General features: G+C 33.6%; 2 protein-coding genes across 4 annotated transcripts; one reads left to right on the forward strand and one right to left on the reverse strand.

Annotated features, from left to right (window-relative positions):
• The first annotated feature begins 3,135 nt into the window (after positions 1–3,135).
• Positions 3,136–15,371, forward strand: LOC18050690 (serine/threonine-protein kinase BLUS1). Of its 3 annotated transcripts, none has more exons than XM_006446451.2 (21): positions 3,136–3,356; positions 4,311–5,058; positions 5,635–5,889; positions 6,813–6,937; positions 7,046–7,090; positions 7,207–7,288; positions 7,371–7,439; positions 7,532–7,702; positions 7,803–7,868; positions 8,867–8,935; positions 9,047–9,184; positions 9,279–9,352; positions 9,898–10,161; positions 10,728–10,819; positions 10,934–11,010; positions 12,141–12,266; positions 12,362–12,404; positions 12,498–12,544; positions 13,887–13,948; positions 14,041–14,092; positions 15,010–15,371. In XM_006446451.2, the coding sequence occupies exons 2-21, from the start codon at positions 4,891–4,893 to the stop codon at positions 15,073–15,075; spliced, it is 2,091 nt and encodes a 696-aa protein (XP_006446514.1). In that variant the 5' UTR covers positions 3,136–3,356; positions 4,311–4,890; the 3' UTR covers positions 15,076–15,371. The 3 variants fall into 3 exon arrangements, with proteins under 3 accessions (XP_006446514.1, XP_024045945.1, XP_024045946.1); XM_024190177.1 differs by having other exon boundaries at positions 10,937–11,010; XM_024190178.1 differs by lacking the exon at positions 7,532–7,702.
• Positions 15,372–15,505: 134 nt separating this feature from the next.
• LOC18051069 lies at positions 15,506–18,742 on the reverse strand. The gene is made up of 7 exons (XM_006446454.2): positions 18,600–18,742; positions 17,611–17,658; positions 17,478–17,524; positions 16,478–16,544; positions 16,355–16,398; positions 16,014–16,071; positions 15,506–15,856 (listed from the first exon to the last, which is right to left on the reverse strand). Exons 1-7 carry the CDS (start codon positions 18,657–18,659, stop codon positions 15,806–15,808), a joined length of 375 nt encoding a protein of 124 aa, XP_006446517.2. The 5' UTR covers positions 18,660–18,742; the 3' UTR covers positions 15,506–15,805.
• Positions 18,743–20,816: the final 2,074 nt, after the last annotated feature.

A 20,816-nucleotide genomic window follows, 5' to 3' on the forward strand; every position in this document is an offset into this window, starting at 1 on the left:
TTTTGGGTCTCGTCATAGCCCACTAAAATTGTCAGGACAATTTTGATCTGCTTTTTCTTTTTCATCAGAGTCAAATCAAGCTAGAGATACTATTTTTTGACTTGTTTCATTATAGACAAGTTAGGAATATTACTGATAACTTGTTATGGAATATCTAGGTTTGTTACTTGTCATGAAAGTAGACCGACTATCCTCACGCCAATTTTTTTCTTTTTTAATTTAATTTATGTTTATGCATTGATTTCCATATATCTTATGATATAATTTTTATGTGTAATCAGAGCACACCAAAAATAAAACAAAATTATCTATGATTTAGACAAGCTAAAAGGATATAGCTGAGGTTGGAAATTAAGTTTAGTTTATTGCTTTTATTATTTTTGAGTATTTACTTTTAAATATAAATTAATTTGTGGAGAATACTACCAAACTAGAACAACGTGGTATTGATTTAACATGTTATCTCTACCGAATATGTTAGTCCTCAAGCTGAATATATTTTTATTTAATGCACTCACCATTTTCTTGCAAGAGCTACTATATCGTAACAATTTTACCAAAACTAATTAGGTGATCTGTACTAATAAAGCCGGTATCACCTAGTTTAGTAATCATAAAATTTTTTAAGTCGAAAACAAAAAGTGAAATTTGAACTCTGCTCAGGTAAGTGGATTAAGTATTTACAATAATAATAAAAAAAAAAGATATCTCGATCATATAATCAATAATCATGATAAAAATACGAGTAACTAATTAAAATGAACTCTTCATAAAAAAAAAGAAAGTGAATGGCATATGGGATTATTCAATCACTTAAGTTGAAGAGAAAAGGCAAGGAAGAATCTATGTTGAAATTGCAAACCATTCATGCCATAATAGAAAAACCTTTAACCTTTAGCCTTTATAGTTGGGTCTTGGGCAGAATAATAGGAGCAAAATTGGTGGAGCAGCAGCAAACAGGGGAAGGGGTTCAATGTGTTCATAGCTGTCATACTCCAATTTCATAGGGCAGCAGGCATCACAGGACTAATTTAGTTAGTAGTGCTCTATGTCTCATGTGAGCCTCAGCTTTTACCCTTTTCAGGGCATCTAATCACATGATTACTGTGTAAATCTACCTCTCTTTTTCTTTCTTTTCTTTTTTTTTATTTTTATTTTTAAAAAAAAAACTTTCTCTTTATCCATCATTGTTTAAAATGATTTCTTATTTTTATTCGACTCAAAAGTTAGTTTTTACATTATTAGTTCACCGACTACTCTCGACTGGTACGAGATATTTTTCTCAACTGTCCTCAGGATGCATCGAAGTTGATTTTCTTCCGGTTTTTTATTTGTATATGACAAAATCATGTACGGTTTACATAAATATGACAACTTTTAATCAATTAAATTTGTATGACATTTTGGTGATCCCTAGTCTAAAATGCCCTTAACATCTCCAACAAAAGCATGCACCCAGCTTATAATGCGCCCAGCATTCTAAATTGTTATCAAACACTTACTAAAATCATCACATTCCCTTAACAAATTCAAACATATTCCAAAAATTTCTTCAACACAAATTTTACACGTCAAATTTGCTGCCGAATTGAGTTTGTTTATCATGCTTATCGTTTTCGTGACTTCTTTACTTCTAGACTTATGGACCTGCAGATAAGTCTATAAATCTAGAAGTCTAGAACTGAAGTACAGAAGTCTAGAATAACTTTTAACAACTTATTTTTGTTAATATTTTTATTCTGTCATCACATAATTTTTAAGTAAATAGATATGGTACGTGTTATTGTCTTATATAACGGTAAATGGATTAATCAAATTAATGAATACAAGTTCAATGCCTTCCTAAACTTCCTAACTCAAGTTTTCTTTAATTTTTTTAACCTAGTTACTTATAAGAGTATTTGTGTACTTTCACTTGTTATTGGGTCATAGTCTTGGCATGTAAATAATTGGGTCATTGTCTTGACATTTTTGCAAGTATTAAGTCATATCCAGTGCAATTTTCTCATTTTCTTCAATATTTAGAGTTGATTTTTATTTTAGGAGGTCCTGATGGTCTTTTAATTATAAAGTAATTGAAAAAAAAATTATGCCACCACTGAGCAATTTCAAATAAGCAATATTACCAACTTATATTAACGGAACTCTTAAGATTTTATTTATAAATGCATGGGAACTTATGTACTTCAATTTGTAATTTACATGTGATAAATTATTGAGGATTTTGGAAGTTTTAATAAAGCTCAAATTGGAAAATAATAATTTTATGTCAAGTTGGAATGAAATATATATCCTGATTTTGAATATACCCAACAAAATAATAATAATTTTTTTGGAAAAAAAAAAAGAATAATGAACTTGTAGTATTCCAGCCAATCATGCTTCAGAGTTCAGAGTCGAGCCAAATACAGGTGTTGGGATCTCTCATCTCGATCTAACGATTTTCCCCGATAAAATGCCGATACGATCAATACAACGCCTTATCGCGATTTTTTCACCTACTGAAAGTCTGAAACCCCGCAACTTAAGTCTTAAAATCTCCTTGGCGGGCCCCAGTAGAATTTGCCTCAACAGCTGCCTTGCAGCCTTGCCTTGCCCCCCCGCTCTCTCAAAAAATTATTTTTTTCCAGTTAATTTTCGCTTACATATCTGGTTTTTTTTTTTAAATATACATGTTTAGATTTTAATCAACAATAAAAAATATTTATATAAGTTATAAATTCTTTAAAAATATTATACTAATTAACAAACTCAAACTGGTTAAAAAAATTATTTATAAAATAAAAGTAGAAAAAAGTTATGATGAATCACAACTTTTTTTTCACATTAAATTTATAAGCAACTCTATTTAATGTAAATTGATTAATTTAATTTTAAATATGAACTATTACTTAACTAATGATAAAGTTAATATTTTTTTTTTTTGAAAAGGATAGAGTTAATATTTAAATCTAAAGATTTAAAACAACCCATGTGAAAAATCACAGAATATCACAGAAAAATCTAATTTTTATAATAATTATACGGGTAAAACAAAAATTACAATTGCGAATAGGAAAAAAAAAGTTTAAAAAAATTAATACTAAATAAATAGAAAACAAAAATAAAATAAAATAAAAAAGTGTAGGAGATAAATTAAGAAGGGAGTCACTTGTTAAGTATTGTTTCTCCTGTAAATGGTGAAAGATTCGATCTCTGGACCTTCAAAGGCTCGACAGTTGGAGACAGAAGAGAGAAATCTGAGAGTCTCATCATCATCGTTAATTCGTCATCGTGTTTGTCGAACAGAAAACTGAAACTGATTGACCGTACTATAAAGCTGAATCCGACATCGTTTTGTACTTAATCTAAAGCAGGTCAGATTCATTTCTACAACTTTCTCTTTGCGCTTCTTACAAGCTCTTTTCTACTTCAAAAGGACCATCGAAACCCTAGGATTTGTGCTGGTGCTCTAAATCTTAAGTTTCCATTTTTAATCGTAATTAAATTTTTTCTAGCTCTAAGTTGATTGAAATTGTTTGTGCAAATGACTTTATTTGATTAAGGAATTTTTTAAAGTTTGAACTCATTTGTTTACGTTGATGTTGCTTTGGATTTTGATTGATAGCATAGAAGTTGTGTGTGCATTGGTATAATGCATGTGACTAGTGGCTTGTTTGGTGGTATTATGGAAGTTGAGATAATGGGTATTTTGTGCAAAATTTGTTCTGTGATTTTCACTTCTCTGAAAAGTGGGCTCAGTAAGAACCTGAAACAAAAAGAAGGAAATGTGTTTTTGATGTTCCTTAATTGGTTTCGCTTCTGGTAATGGTTTTCAGACATGAAAATCTCAGTTGTTTAAACTTGGAGATTAGTCTGACTCTGATATGTGTCTGTTTTCGAGCAAAGCGATCGTGTCTATTGCTTCTTGGAGTACGTGCCAAATTTATGCATACATGTCCCAGCATGCATTTTCACACACACGCTTCTTACTTCTTAGAGGAACAGAGTAGAAACAGATAAGATTAATCAGCTCATCAAGGGGCATGATGTGCTAGCCATAGCCGGCTGTGGGTTTATAGTTTTGTTACGTGGTCTTGTTTCAACATAGGACAAACCAGTGGTGGTTGCTAAGCTTATCAGACTTGGATGTGAATAGGGCATTAATTTTATTGCGAATTCTTTTTCATTTAAATTTATCTGTGAGTTTTGTTAATTTATTACTTTAAAATATGTTGTAGAAAACTACTTTAAAAAAGAAAAAGTGATAGATGCATTCTTTTTGCTATTGGTTACAGAATAACCAAACTTCTGGCATTTTGGTTTTGTAGGAATACGACAGACAACTTATTTTTCTTGCGCATATTGGATCATCTCATGAGGATGACTTAGATAGATTTGGAGCATTTTTGTCGTCTGCAGAATTTTTAATGATACAGGAGATAAACAAACGACAGTTTCTAGCCCTATTTCTATTTGTTGCCTTTGTAAAACTCTTTTCTGATAGTACTCAAATGTGTTTCCTTTCAGGCCTATGTCTTGTTTGAATTTTCACTACTTGATGAGGTAGTTCAGTTGAAAATACTTGAGATTGGATACAAAGTATTTGCTTTGTCGGATGAATACTTGGATCTACACTTATATATTGATAGTATAGTTCAAGGGCTTTTCTGATTATCCAGGCTCTGGAGTTTTTATGACCACACAGGCAAAGAATATTGATTAAATGATCATCTTGATGACTTCACTGGATTCACAGATTTTTTTCTGCTGAAGATAGGGAAAATGCTTCCCAATTGGAAGAAGCCCCGCATTAAATTGACTCTCGTGTGCCCGATATATATTTTATTTAATTCCACTGGTACATCTGTTGGTAAAGGAGATGTTAATAGTGCGCTATAAGAAGAAACCATGGATCTTGTTGTGGAGAAACGGTTTCCTGTTGATGCAAAAGACTATAGGTTATATGAAGAAGTTGGTGAAGGAGTCAGCGCCACTGTCTACAGGGCTCTCTGCATTCCACTTAATGAAATAGTAGCTATCAAGGTTCTTGATCTGGAAAAGTGCAATAATGACTTAGTAAGTGCACTACCTTTTCATTAGTTTAGTAGACTTATGGTTATTTATATTGTGTACGGAAACACATTTGTTAATTCTATTTAATTTGCTATTATATTCTTTGTATATGATGCTGTTTACTTATGCGCACTGTTCACATATATGTACTAGCATATGTGTGCATCAGATTTAGGGCAACATCCTCTTGTCTGTTATTTTTGCCCTTGCATGGGAAAAAGAAAAGAAAAAAAAAATGGTTTGAATTTGTGTCTGTATTTCTTTTTCCTTTCTACAGAAAAAAAATGCCATTTGTTCTTTTCCTCTTTTTACTTAATGTATCACTATTTTGAAAGTTCCATTGCTTACCAGAATACAGGGAAAAGGAATCAAAGATGAATTTGACACATCATGGTTCAATGGTTTTCTTTCATTGTTCTGCCTAACACTAATTGTTTTAATTTGTCTCGACATTGAGTGTCAGTAACCCCCATATTCCATTTTCACATCAATAAGAGGACTCCAACTGTATTCATTTAAGTTTCACTAGAAAATACATTCTGTATCAGATTAAAGAGTTTTTCCTTGCAAATGATACAGGATGGTATTAGGCGAGAGGTGCAAACCATGAGAGTGACTAATCATCCTAATGTATTAAGGGCCCATTGCTCTTTCACTACGGGTCATTGCCTTTGGGTTGTGATGCCATACATGGCAGGGGGATCCTGTCTTCATATAATGAAATCAGCATATCCAGAAGGTTTTGAAGAGCCTGTTATTGCAACGTTGTTGCGTGAGACCCTCAAAGCTCTAGTTTATCTCCATTTCCATGGGCATATCCATAGAGATGTGAAGGTATCCTACTTTCCCTTAAAACCTTTTTCAATTACTGCTCTGTTTATGGCTAATAAACCTTTTTCAATTTCTGCTCTGTTTATGGTTAATTACCGAAGTTAGGAGTGATTGTCTCTAAGAAAAGTATAAGCATAAGTTTGCAGTCTTAGCTCTGTTGTGGGTGATGTGGCGAGAAAGAAATCGCCACATTTTTGTAGGGTAAAAAGAGGAAGGTATTAATAGTTAGGACTTAGGATCCCTACCATTACTCAATTTTAAATGAGAAAATCTCTTTGAGAAGAAATTGTAGTAAAGAAAATATCCTACTTTTTCCTGATAATCTCACTTACATTACGTAAGTACATGATAACAATTTGATCTGGTGGTTTACTCTCTCTCTTTTTTTTTTTTCCTTCTTTATAAAACTGATCTGGTGGTTTACTTGAAATAGAACTCTCAAGTCAATATTGTGATGAGAACTGACTCACCTTTATAAAGATGTTGTACTAGTTGGGAAAAGAGAAATAAAGAGTGAAATGAAAATTTTCTAGGAAGTTGTTTCGGACTAGATTAGAATCTTCTTTTTTTTAACCCTTAAAATTTCTTGTATCAATAATGTCATATTATAAAGTGGAATTACTTCCAATCCTGGTTAGTCAATTGGTTTGACAAAGAACTGTACAGAACTTTCCTGATCAAAGTATTATCAATGTCTTTAATTTCTGAAAAATGAAACAAATGCTTTCTGATATGCATTATTCCATCTCTTTTATATCTTCTCATCAGTGATGTCTGTCTTGTTGTTCCTTTGACAGGTAAGGTACTGATCACTTGATTTTGTTGAATACTGTTTTGTTATCCTTCAATTGTTTCACTTTTGGCTCGTTCAATTTGGAGAATGGTTCTGCACTACGATTGCTTATACTTATAGTATCCCTCTACAGGCTGGAAATATTTTAATTGATTCTAATGGTGCGATCAAGTTAGCAGACTTTGGTGTATCAGCATGCATGTTTGATGCTGGAGATAGGCAACGTTCCAGAAATACTTTTGTTGGAACTCCATGCTGGTAATTATTCTCACTTGTCCTTCTAGTCATTTCGGTATGCTGAATTGCACAGGGTAATTGCTTAAATTTCTGTACATACAAATTTACACTTATATTCTTCTTTCTCAGGATGGCTCCTGAAGTTATGCAGCAATTGCATGGATATGACTTTAAGTGAGTGGGTTGCTTTCTTCTCTGCATCTTATTTCAGTTTTTCTTTCTTGTTTCAAGGGTCTTAATGTTATTTTGAGTTGGCTTTGAGTTTTCATAAGATCTCTTTCTATGAACAGAGCAGATATCTGGTCATTTGGAATAACAGCATTGGAACTCGCTCATGGGCATGCCCCCTTTTCGAAGTATCCACCAATGAAAGTAAACCTCTTATTTGAAATATGTCATACGTTCATATTGTGTTAGTACATGTCTTTATCTTATCCTCTTATTTTTCATGCAGGTTTTGTTGATGACCTTACAAAATGCACCTCCAGGTCTTGATTATGAAAGAGACAAGAGGTTCTCAAAGGTCTGTATGTGAGCACTTTTTGTTTGGTAGCTTCTATTAATAGTCTTCTGAAAGTGCAAAATAACCCCTCTGAAAATGCTTTATTTTTCCAGTCTTTTAAAGAGTTGGTAACAGCTTGCCTAGTGAAGGATCCTAAAAAACGTCCAACAGCAGAAAAGCTAATGAAACACCATTTTTTCAAACACGCACGTTCAAATGATTTTCTGGCTCGTTCCATTGTCGATAATCTTGCTCCATTAGGTGAACGTTTCAGGATGCTGAAGGTCTCTTGCTTGTCCAATGTGTTATATTTTTCAAGAACAAGAATTCCTTCTGAAATGAGCCTAATGTCATTGGACTTCCTTTGATGTCTTTCGTGCTCAGGCAAAAGAGGCTGATCTACTTGTGCAAAATAAGGCTCTCTATGAGGATAAAGAGCAATTATCACAGGTGAGGAATACAGCTTTCCATTATTCAAGTATAAAACAGAGGCACTAATATTTTATGAGTTAAGTTGACAGGTTTCAACAATTTGTGGTGTGTGTTTGGCAGTTATGCAAAGAGGATTTTCCTTATAAATAAATGCCACGAAGAACAAGCTACCTATAAAATAGATTAAAAAACAAAAAGAAATAACATAGTAACTTTAAACGTCGTTGTTGTGCCATATTATTCATTACTTACCTCTGCAAGATAGCCATAACAAATTTCTGTTACTCAGATCCTTCTTTTTTAACTCTTCCTAAGTTGTGTGGAATGCTTAACAATTTCGTTATTTTGTGCATTGTTTGCATCCTGATATTTATGCAAAAGCACCCCGTCTCGCAATTATCAGATGTTCCAGGGATCTGAAAACCTTCTGTTGATTTTTGATTTAGTTGGACCTCAATCTCTTTGTGAATTTACCATTAACTTCAGGAAGATTTTAGCCATGTTCTTTGAGGGATATTTAGGTAGTTGTTCATTGGCTTGTCTTGTTCTGTATCTGTCATACTTTTAATGATCAGGAGCAGAAAGAGATGTCTTATCAGGTTGAACACTTGAAATCAAGTTTATGGCCGGGATTCTTTTGCCTTCCTGCAGAACACAGCATTGTTTGGTTGAAGACTTATTTTTTGGTTAGAAAAGTTTATAGGCTGAAACAGATCTGCTATAGACGGCTGATCATATTGATGGTTTAACACCAAAATATGGTTTCATTTTAACATTTTTCCTATCTTAATGTCTTACCCACCATTAAGCTTATTTTCTTAAGGATCAGTTCGTAATTCTTTAAACTGCTGTTGCCTTGCTTGTTGTCATCTATAATGACCCCCAATATGGTTGCTTGTATTCTCTTGCATGGTCCTAAAGAGAAGGCTAATTCCTTAGATACAGTTCTATATTTCTTGGCTTCTGCCTATCTGTAATTAATGTCATTATATGTCTGAACAATGTTAACCTTGCAGCAAGAGTACATAAGAGGAATAAGTGCCTGGAATTTCAACCTTGAGGATTTAAAAAGTCAGGCTGCCCTTGTAAGTGATCTCATTTATCTTGGTGTCTGTACAAGCTATTCCCATGTTTTTCATTGGTGTTAAAACTTGTACTTCTGTTTCTTATTATCCGAAGCTTTGTGTTGCCTGCAGATCCAGGATTATGATTGTATGTCAAATGCAGAAGATCCCAATAGTAGTGGGAAGCAAAACCATGCTGATGTTGAGGTTCCAGCAGAAAGGCTGTCCACAGAGAGTGGTAATCATTCAAATGCTACAACAAGTCAGGACGTAAGCATTACATATGCATAAAGTATTTTCCAGGAATATTTTTTTTTTGGTCTCACATTGTCATAAAATTTCTCTCTTCTTTTGTTTGCATCAGGATGGCTTCAATAATCTTCATGATTTGGAGAGTTCGCTTGCCTCATTTCCTATCAAACCTCTTCAAGCACTAAAGTAATGATTTTTTTCCTGGCATTTTCACTGCCAATAAGTTAATAATGACCATAGTGTCTTCAAGGCTATTGGGTGGCATTTGCCAAAAGTTTTCATTTGGAGACTCTGTGTGAATAAAGTCGATTATAAAAGAAATGATGTACTAAGAAACTTCTTTCTTTTTTCCCTTATCCTAGAGCTTGACACTTAAAATCTTGATCTTTTAGGTCAAGTGAGAACTTAATATGGTATCATAATCAGTTTGACCTCGTGGTATATGTTGAATCTCCTTAATGTTAATTATTTAGATTATAATAAATTTTATCTTTTTTTTTGGGGGGGGGGGGGGGGGGGTGGTTTAAGTTTGTGATGATTGTTTTTAGTTCATGTGCTTGTGCAAGTGAGGAGAGTATTGACCCTAGCTTAAGCTTTTAGGTCAAGTAGTAACTTTAACACTTGCAATCATTTTGATTACAGTTCCTGTGCATTGGCACTAGAAAATTGGACATGAGAAAGTTGTCACGGTTTGGAATCATCTCAGTATTTTGCCCCTCTTATTTTTGCAGAGGTTGTTTCGATGTTGGTGAGGACGATGAGGGTGCAACTAGTCCTAGTTGGAAAGGCACCGCTCATTTAGATACTGATCAGTTTCTTTCAAAGGGGTCTTTGGGAGCCATAGACCAAGAATCTGGAAGAAACGAGGGTGAGAATTCAGGGCGAAGTAGCTCTTTACCACGTCATGTAATTCTTGAGCATAAAAAATTTTTGAGCGGTTCACTAATACCTGATAATGCATTTTCTTCTAAGAAGGCTGTTGGTGAAGCTGATAGGTAAGCTTTATTGTACTTGTACTTATATTATGTCCTTATAGAGTTGTACTTGCTGTCAGAAGAGAACTGAATGAAGGATTCTTAGCTTTTTTTTTCTTTTTTTTTTATGTTCACCTGCAGAATACATATATTATGTTTCTACGTTTGTTGTCTTCCTCAATTTTATGTTGTTGAACTAAAATTAAAATTTGATGAGTCTGCAATCTTTTTTCAAACTTAATTAGATATAATACTCCAAATCTGAAGATGTATATTCTCAGTCTGGTTGTAAAACCACCTAAAATGCATATTGCATTCCAATTGTTCTTGGAAAAATATAACTCTTAGATTCATCGAGTCAAAAGGCATATCTTTTGGCGCGTCTTCTACCTTCATGAGCCTGGTTTTGATGGTAAGACATACATCATTTTCAAAATACTGCCTTTCTGTCAAAAACCTGCTGCTGTTATACTATACTGTATTAAGTTGATTATTGATTGCCTTTCAAGTTTTCTCTATCATTTACTTAAATAAAAAGTTCGGATTGAGAATTACAATAACTCTGATATCTTGAAAATATTTTGAAGGGATTCTCTGCAGCCAAAAAATCAATCTGAGCGAAACTATAGTGGACCACTGTTGTATCGCCAGAGAAGAGATACAAATAACCTTCCATCTGGTATTTTTGCTGTGATTTTCTTGGTTTTTTTTTTTTTAACAATCTAAATTGGAGCCATTGTTTCTTGTTTATACCTATAATATGACTATTCTTTTGTTGTTTCTGTTAATGCAGCAGAAGATACATCAGAAGGAGCAGTTGTCCAACGTAAAGGACGCTTTAAAGTTACTTCAGCAGAACTGAGCCCCAAGGTATATTTGTAATATCATGCTATAGTATAAGCCAGACCCAACTCAGCCTTCAGTCGACTTGAAGGTGATCCACTGGAATCATGTGGTTTCCTAAAGAACACTAGGACTTATCATATGCAAATGTTGACTCTACCGTAGCTAGTTCACGTTATTTTATGGACATTAACACTGATTGATTTATATTGTAGCCATTAACCTATCTAGTTGACTTATCTATTTATGTAAGTAGTCAATATTAAATTGCATGAAGCAGTCATTGTCTACTAAGATTCTTTTGTCAGCACTTCAGTTTTGGCTGCAAAATTTTCTGAGATCAAATGGGAATCTCTTGTTAATAAGTCCTGATCTATGAAGTAACTTATAATTAAATTGCCACAAATTTATGAATCATGTTTTTGAGTTGAGTGTTAAAATTTTTTTCTTCTTTTGAAATTGAAACCAACAATACAAAGATGATAACAAAATAAAAGGAAAAATGGAAGCTAGGTTTCACCTATCATATCACGTGGCTAACATGTCAACCTGAGAAATCATGAATAATGCATGAATTTGTAAATTTATTTGTCATTTTGCTAGTTTACAATTGGTGCTGCTGCATGTCCATTGTTATTTTAATTGCCAGTTAACTGGAGGCTTTAGGTAGTAGAGTGTTTATTTTATATTGTTTTCACATTGCATGTTATGGTTTACTTGTGTCTGACATGTCCATCTGTTGATTGTTTCTTGTTCTTAGTATTGCTAGGAATTCCCAAGTTTTTTTTATTTTTCATCAATTCTTATACACACTATATTCCTCATTAGAGCTTATTGGTTAGTAGGCATGGATATTTTATGTCTTCTAATGAATACTCTTCATGAGCTTCTTGGTCAGCGTCTATGGATGTTTTTTTTCTTGTAATGAACACTCTGCATACATATTTATTTTAACTAACATTTTATTTTTAGGGAAGTAATTCGTTGAATAACCAATTAACTTAGCTTTTTGAGATGGGCCAGGGTGACATATAATATCCATTCTTATTTCAATTTGCATATTTTTCAGATGACTTCACTAACAGCATTATGGAACTTAGCAATTTTTCTTCTAGGCAATCGCTTTGTAACCATCGCCTTGATTTTCTCTCATTCAGGGACCTATTAACAGCATCTTTAGCCCAGTTAGTGGAGGCTCAATGAGTCCAACTACCCCAAATTTTACAGCTGCCTCACTTCTCCCATCCCTGCAATTCATTTTGCAACAAAACACCATGCAAAGAGTATGTTTCTCTTTAACTGCCATATGCCCTTTATTATATATTTTATGTCCAGGATACACTTTTTACTATTTGTTTCTGTAAATTAATGTGGACAGGAAGAAATTATTAGACTGATCAAGTATGCGGAAGAAACCTCTGGTAATGCTTGTCACATTGTTGTCATTCATACACCACAACTTTAGTCTTATATTCAATAACCTTGTTGGCTTCTATTTTCTCTGCTTTATACAGGTAAGCATGCAGAGTCGGCTGATGCTGGTACTAATGACCTCTTGCAGGTATATATATTCTTTTCTTCCTAAATCTGAGGAGTTATTTTGATGATGGTTTAAAGGTCCAAGAACTTTCCGAGACTTGATTAACTAAACCATTATAACTCATTACTCTCATTGTTTGCTCTACTTTAAAATAATAAGATATTTTATTCACTTTCATATGCTGGAAAAGGCTGCAATAAGCTAGTGATGGGGACGATGTGACTGTAATGTTTTAGGTTGATGAGGTTAAAGAATACAACATAAAATTGTCTCTCCTTCAATTTTTATTTTCTTTTATATTTATATAATATGTAGAAAGAAAAATTTGTTGCAGCCAATGTTACATAATAATGGAACTACTATTATGGTGTTATTCAACGTTTTTTATTTTTGTTATTTGATTTTTTCCCCTCTTTTGATAGGACACAAAAATTTATATTTAAAGAAAAAACAAGAGACAGGTACAGAAAAGTGGACAAGAAGTCCACACAAATAAGCAACTCTAAAGATCACAAAAAAATCTATTTAATTGAATGTCGAACAAATTATCTATAGGCTCTATATGACCATGTGATCTCACAAAATTAAGCCAAGACCTCTTCCCAATTTAAGATGAATGAAGAAGAAAGAAGAATCTTGAAATTCCTTAGTAATTGAGGGTATTAATCTTACTCTTTCCCCCAAAAAATCGTCTTATTCTAAATCTCCAAAATCCTTTTATTTATTCACGGTCCATGTTATAATATTTTGACTATCACTAAACTTAATGGCTCTCGACCGTCAGACTTCTACCACTGAAGTATGGATTGAGGGGCAGCCTATCCTAGCCAAAACATGACAAATGATTATTTGATTCAATTAGCATATTGGTCAATCTTATGGCCTTGCATGCAATAGCAGTGTATAGCTTTCCACAGGAAACTTTCTACATGAATGAATATTTATCATCTTTTTCTTTAGATATTGTTTCATTTCATTTCTTGTATTCATTTCCAGACTGTCAATTGATAAATGAGTTATGTGGTAACACGTGAAATCCTTGTTCTTACCAACTTCAGCCCTGTGCAAAACCAGCATGTTGAGCTCTGGATTGTAAATTTAGTCTGACTGTCTTATACCCTAACTTGCTTTCTCCTTCACTTTATTGTCTTGCGCAAGCATTGTGGCAACCAGAACTCTGTGGAGAAGTAATAATAGACTTATTGGGTTGTCTCTAAGTGTTGGATAATGCTGAAAAACATGTTGCCAACTCTTGGGAGTCATTGTGGTTCATAAAGATCTTTTCATTTTATTTTATTGTTTTTCTATGGGAATGTGATTTTGCCTTTTTCACTGGGTGCTCTTAACTCTGTACAACTTGCAGGTAACTCCTGCTTCTACAAAGGAAAAGGAGCTGCAGTCTCAGATGATTACTTTGCAACAGAGGTATGAGATAAAAATAGGAATAAGGAAAAAATTATTATTGCTCAATTTTCAGTCTGTATTCACCTTTGACTAAGATTTAATTATGATGGTAGAATTGCAAGCATTGCTGAAGAATTGCAGAGACAAAAAATAAAAAATGCTCAGGTGAGTGTTAGTTTTAACTGGTTATGCATAGTTTGCTTTATTGTTCACTTCTGGTTTCTTGTTATTGTACCTTGATGGACAAGTCTAGGACTTTTGTATTTCTTTCTTGTGTTGTGCACCTTGGAAGTGGCACTGAATAGCATGCAAACTCTCTTATCTTGTACAGTTTACTTTATCACTTCAAATTGATGTTGGTCATCAGAATTTTGCAAATGATTTGGCACAATGAGTTGATATTGAAGTTTGATCAAACATGAATGTTTGGATTTTGGGTAAGGGAAGAAAATAAACTACAAAAAGAAGAGATTTTGCATGAGTTGATTTTCTCCAATGCTATATAAGCATTAACTAGCAATACATATGTAGTGGGGTAGATATACTCATATTGAAGTTTGATCAAAACATGAGAGTTCAGGTTTTGGGGTGGAGGAGAGAAGAAAACATAAAGAGGAAGGATTTGGCTTCCAACTCTCATAAATTTTGCTGTGTTTTGAAACTGTTGCTCATCTTAGATGGAAGAAAGACGAAAATAGGTGAACTGGAAACTTGTCAGATAATTCTAACAATCCCATTGTATAACCCTATGCGTCTTGTGACAAGTTTCAACATAGTAGTAAATGTTAAATATGGACAAGTTCCAACATTGTATTAAATGTTAAATATGGATAAGTAGAAATTAATTAATTCCATTGTTTTTTTCTGTCTGAATGTATTGTTTATTCTTTGCAAACTTACTTTGTACTTCCTTGGTTTTTACTATCTTTTTATTTGATGATCCCACGGCCTGCATGATTTGTGTAGTTGATTGTATTCAAGTTAGTCACTTAAAGTAGGACCATGGCCTAGATGCCAATGTGTTTTTCTTTAAACTTTTGTTAGTAATTAGACAAGTATGTTATCTTTTGCTTTGTTTGCAGTTAGAAAAACAATTGCATGCAGTGGTCGGTGAAGAAGGAAAGATGAGAAAAGTAAACGAAGCTTGATGGTGATGTTGATATATTGGGTGCTTGACAGATGGAAAGATGAGAAAAGAAAATGAAGCTTGATGGGGATGTTGATATATTGGGCGCTCGACTGTTTCTACAGGGCAAGAGATCATAGAAAACCTGATAGGTAATTCTTGGGTATAGAGGGGTGCTTTACTTTGTATTTTTAGTGTACAATATATGTTTGAACGTGTGCTAAGGCAGACCCAAATTTTGAGATGCATTCGTTGAGTCTCATTATGTGTAACATTGTTGTAATTTTATTGACATTATATTATAGTTATATTACTCTCTCTCTCAAATTCAGATGTCGAGATTAGGGGGAGCCATCTTTTATTAATTATGCTAAGTCGATTTCATTAGGAGTCAGCATGAATGTTCTAGCTCCAGTAGTTATTTTAAATTCAAAACAAAAAATTAAATAAAATATTGGCAATTCCGCGCTTATTACCAGAGGAGCTTGAAAAGAAAAACATTTAGGGGGGAAAAAAATACACTCAAAATTTGGATGTACAAATCGTCAAGTAACGTTCTCATTCTTAATACCCCGATTTGGCCCATCAGTCACTGTCGGCTGACAATATTTGCAGCAGCACCTCAAGTTAGTTCATATTTCATCATGTCTCTCGGACAAACATAATTTAAATAGCAGTTTCAGTAGCTGATTAGAGGGAAGTTGTCCAAGGATCGAGTAAGCATCTGCAACTGAAAATACAGCAACATTTTGCTACCAAAGGCGATTCTCAGTGACAGCAGAAACAATGCCTTTCAGTGTCTCCTGCATAATCCCATGGAGTTATGAATTTTACAATTCTATTGTCAAAAAGACAAATTATGAATTTTACCATTACATTATTGAAAAAATGAGTGTGTATATACACACACACACACTGTGTATGTGTGTATGTGGGCGCATGTGTGTATTCAGACAATACCGCAGAATGGTCTTTAAGACCAAGGGACAGAACCAAAGGCTGGGAAGTGCCAGAGCTACTGCAAACAAGTAAACTGTTTGTAATTAGGTAACTATTACTAAGAAATAAGCTATCTGAAAGCATTATTGACATCAACTTCTAATGTTTATGGATTGACTATCTATCCTTGTATTTCTATTGCAAGACATGCATGAAAACTAATGTGACCTTTTAAGAACATCAACAAGCAGACTGCTTTACTCTTGACAAAAAGGAAAACCTTAATAAGAGAATGACACAATGATACTTAAGGTAAATTTTGATAAAGACACAGAAAATGTCATATAGAAGCTTCAACATACCTTATGTGTTCAATCAGCTGACGAGCACATGCCACTAGCATTGGCTACACATATGCAAGTTAGTCAAAACCAAGAGAATTATAAACGAGATTAGTCAATATATTACAATGTGGGCGTGATTACCTCGTCTCGTTTTCCAAATATTACGGACACACTGAAAGTTGGATGGACTGATATATCTGCATCTTTCCTGGCAATGAAGAAACATATCTGTACCTCAAAACTCCAAAATCATTTAAAGAAGTTATTACAATAACAAAAATCAAGCTATATAAAATAACTATTTTGCCTTTTAGTTTCTAATGCTCCCCTCCTCTTTCTGCAATTGTTAACAGAACTCTCTCCATCTTTTGCAAGTGAAGTGACCATCTCAATATTTAACTCCCGCTACGCTTTTCTTTCTTTCTCTTATTTTCTTTAACCAATATTTAATTTAGAGTTATTTCCAGTGATACAGGGTCAGACAGATGGATAAGAGAGAGCGTATTCTTCAAAGACATTATTGTGCAATCTAGATAGTGCAACCGGTAAACACAGAAAAGCATAAAAGTAAACATGCATTCATTCTAAGGTCAACAGAAGACAAGAAGAAAAGATAATATTAATTAAAATAAGAATATCATTAACTAAGAAATTTGTAACCCCAAATAAAAGAAATTTTCTTTTAATTTAAAGTATTTTCAGAATTTTATTTTATTTTATTTTTTGCACGAACTACCAATCATATTGAAGAGAAATAAATCAGAAAATAAAAAGCCGAGTCCGTCCACGTGATAATCTCAATTTCATGTTTCAACAATGAAATAAACCAATTATGCTTGCTCACCTGTTACAGAGACAGAGCTCAACTAAACACTTGAATCTTTACAGCTGATACAAGATACCACAAGGTATACTCCACTGAAAACAGTGGTCAACAACCTTGGGCCACAAATTATATTTTGTAAGGTTTATGATGTTATGTATAATGCGCAATCTTAACAACTCAAACAAGAAATCTCTATTTTTTCCACTAATAGCTCATATAGTGTCCCCTTGACAAGATTGGTTGAGACCATAAAGAACAACAGTGAATAATACAAAAAGTTGGACACAACAATTTTTGAGGAAAGAAATTACAAACCTGGCATGCAGTATCGTCCCCATTGTTCCTATTTGAGTTGCAATGACCTGAGAAGTATTTCACACATTAGATATATTGTCACAAAGACATGCAGACATCATACACCAAAACAAAGTGGAGGCCTCGTACTTACAAGAAAATGATCATCATAACTGCAAATGATTATATCTGTTTTGTTCCCCTGCCAGGCAAAATTTAAGATATCAGAAGAGAAAATTAATGACACAGCATCTTAGAACAGACCCGACATGATCATTAGTTGTTCCAATACAGACTAAGGAAGAAATGTCAAATTCAAATATGTCAAGTGTATACTTCAAACTTCAATGGATGTGTTTCAAAGTTTTTCAACCTATCGTTAACCAAGAAACACCTGAAAGAGCAAACTGGAAGACATTGAGCCATTTAAGACACTCTCAGACAATGCGCAGCAGAAACAATGAGCTTGCCATGCATAAGTTATCTTTTCAAGTACAATCAAATGCATAAACATAATTCAAAGATAACTATGAAGCAGAACACACATCTGTTGAAGCCCTGTAGATTTTTCCCCATATACAGAAAAAATATAGTCACAGACTTAACACTTGTAATCACGTAGAACTTTGAAGCTAGATCATCAAAATACTCAAAAATTCAAGTAACAAAAGTTGCCCATTATGCATAAGACTATTAACAGCCACACATTTCAAAAACTCGGAAACAACCCTCCAATTTTTCACAATTGAACTCAAACATCTCACTCACCTCATACTTAATATTATGTGATCATTTTATCTGAACCACTACGGACACGAAGCAGTCACCCCAGCTAAGATCACACAAGCCTATCTTATAAGCCAAATGACACTGACCCAGAAATTCATGTCACTAAAACTTATTGAGAATATGAAATCAAACAAAATAACATTTACATTATGCAATATTTTAGCAACCCAATTGTACCAAAGTGACTACTGCTTCAATATACCCTTAACTCAGATACTACTGCTTCTCGATATACATATATAAAAACGAACAGATTATGCTTATGGTCGAAAAATCGAAATTAGGGGCAGAATTTCTGTATGTTAATTCTTGCTCGCGGAGAAACAAAGTAAAGAATCAAAATGAGGCTTATACCTTTAAATCAACAGAGAGCTTCTTCTGAACCACAGGAAAATTTTGCTCTAGAACGCTCATAGCTTTCTCCTTGATAGAGAGAATCAGAAACGCAGATGTCTCTTTTCTGTTTGTAGTAGTACGGTTTACGCTCTGCGCAAGAAGATTATTGTGGTTATAAGTTGTAAAGTATGTTCTTAATGGCTATTTGTCAAACAATAGGGATCTCAATGTTATTATGGTGAAGATTGTGTTGGACTCGCCTGCCGTGGAGGTTAACGAGGCCCGGCCCAATTATACAATTTTCCATTTTTTCTTTTTCTTCCGGAAAACACCATTGTAGTGTTATTCGTTTAGTAAAATTTCATCCCATTCATAAAATGGTTAATAAATTTTCAAGATTTTTAAATGAATTAATTACATTATCTTACAAACCACTTTATGAATGTCAAATAATTTATTATGAAATTTTAGAATATCTTGCAGTACTCCATTTTTATTTTCTCATTTTATCTTTTTTAATTGTTATTTTGTAAGGACAGTTACCTGATCTCCATCTTTTGAATGAATATACAAAAGTTTTATTTGAGAAAATGTTTTATGGTTAAGTGTACCATCCTAACATGCTGCTGAGATGATGTGCTGTCTCATAAAATAAAGACATGTTCATTTTTACAATTATGTTAGGTTCCACAATAAGTCTCACCTTCTTTTAATGTTTCATAATTTGTTGTTAGAAAATCAAAAAGTTAATTGGTCCCCTCTTATTGATTAGGCGCATCACTGAGGGACGTCTAATCCACAAAAAATAGTTCTCAATTTGTTTCGAATACTGAGCCCTACTTTTGGTGTGGGTCAAAGCTGGCTCTGATGGCTGTTAAAAACAACTCAAGTCCTATGGAATGTACCTCTTGTTTTCACTTTATGCTTTTAGCCACTCATATTTGAGAATTTTACTGTTTATTTTCATAAAAGATGAAGATTCCAAGCTGCCCAACATGGTGCAACTATTAGTACCGTTTCAGCCTCACTCCTTTTCTTAGCTAACAATTTCGATCCACTCAACAAATCCTGTGAAGCGAGGGTATAAGCATCCTCGCTGAAAGATGAGAGAAGGCAATAACTTGTAAGATTAGAAGAGGGAATTTCAGGATCATCTTTGCATCTTCTGATCTCAAATGCTGCCTTCTCAATCGCAAGTTATCCAATGAGATACGGAGGCTCTAGAGTTTTAAAGGCAAATTACTTCGGAGATACTGATTTTTTTGAATGCTTCCATTCGATGGGTTCAAATCCATCTATTATCTCGAGAAATATATTTGTAGGACAAACAAGTGATTCTTAAAGGATTCAAATGGAAGATTGGTAATGTTGGCTGAGTATCAATTTACAGAGGCAACTGAATTGCAAGACCATCAACTTTTAAGCCTTTTTCTAGCCCAGCAATGCCTTTGGATGCAATTGTAGTTTTGATTCATAATAAGAAAAAAAAAAAAAAAAAAAAGGAAGAATGGTTTGGTTGAGCAGAAATTTCTTTTGAAAAAAATGTAGATGTAGTCCCAAGCATCCCATTGACTACACAACCAAGAGCAGATCAAGGCTATTTGGTACTATGATCGAAAGGGCCAATATTCAGTGAAAAGTGACTATCAAGTGCCCTAATAGATGAAGTTTCCTAACTCCCCAAGTTGTTATGACAGTAAACACAACAATTGGAGTATTTTGTAGTGATATTATTTTTATTATTCCTTTCAATGACATAAGACCACTCACTTCGTATGTAAAAATATACTAATTAAGTTCCTAAAAAAGATTGGAGGGGTCGCAATCATCCCACTTGAAATCCAAATTCCTTAGGCGTTATATACAGCCTTCATGCTAGAACCTTTCTAGTGCAGTTAAGCTTACTAATAAGTTTTTTATACACTTATCACAAATTTATAATAATAGTAATAAAATAAATTGAAATAGCATTGATATAATAAATAAATCAACAATATGTCAATAAATTTTTAAAAAATTAATTTTCACTAACTCGAGGCCTATAAAATTACATTGTCCTTAAAATAGATTCGCTACCTTCGCAATAGTGCTTGAATTATATTGGCACCTGTCTCGCAAAATACAATTAATTTAATAGTATTGGCAGCACAAACTCACTATTCCCACGAATTTCAAATAAATGTTTGAATTCTATCAGGCTGAGACCTAAGGGCAGAGAGAATTTGCTCAGGAGAG

This window comes from Citrus clementina, unplaced genomic scaffold, assembly GCF_000493195.1.
Source record: "Citrus clementina cultivar Clemenules unplaced genomic scaffold, Citrus_clementina_v1.0 scaffold_2, whole genome shotgun sequence".
Lineage (NCBI taxonomy): Eukaryota > Viridiplantae > Streptophyta > Magnoliopsida > Sapindales > Rutaceae > Citrus > Citrus x clementina.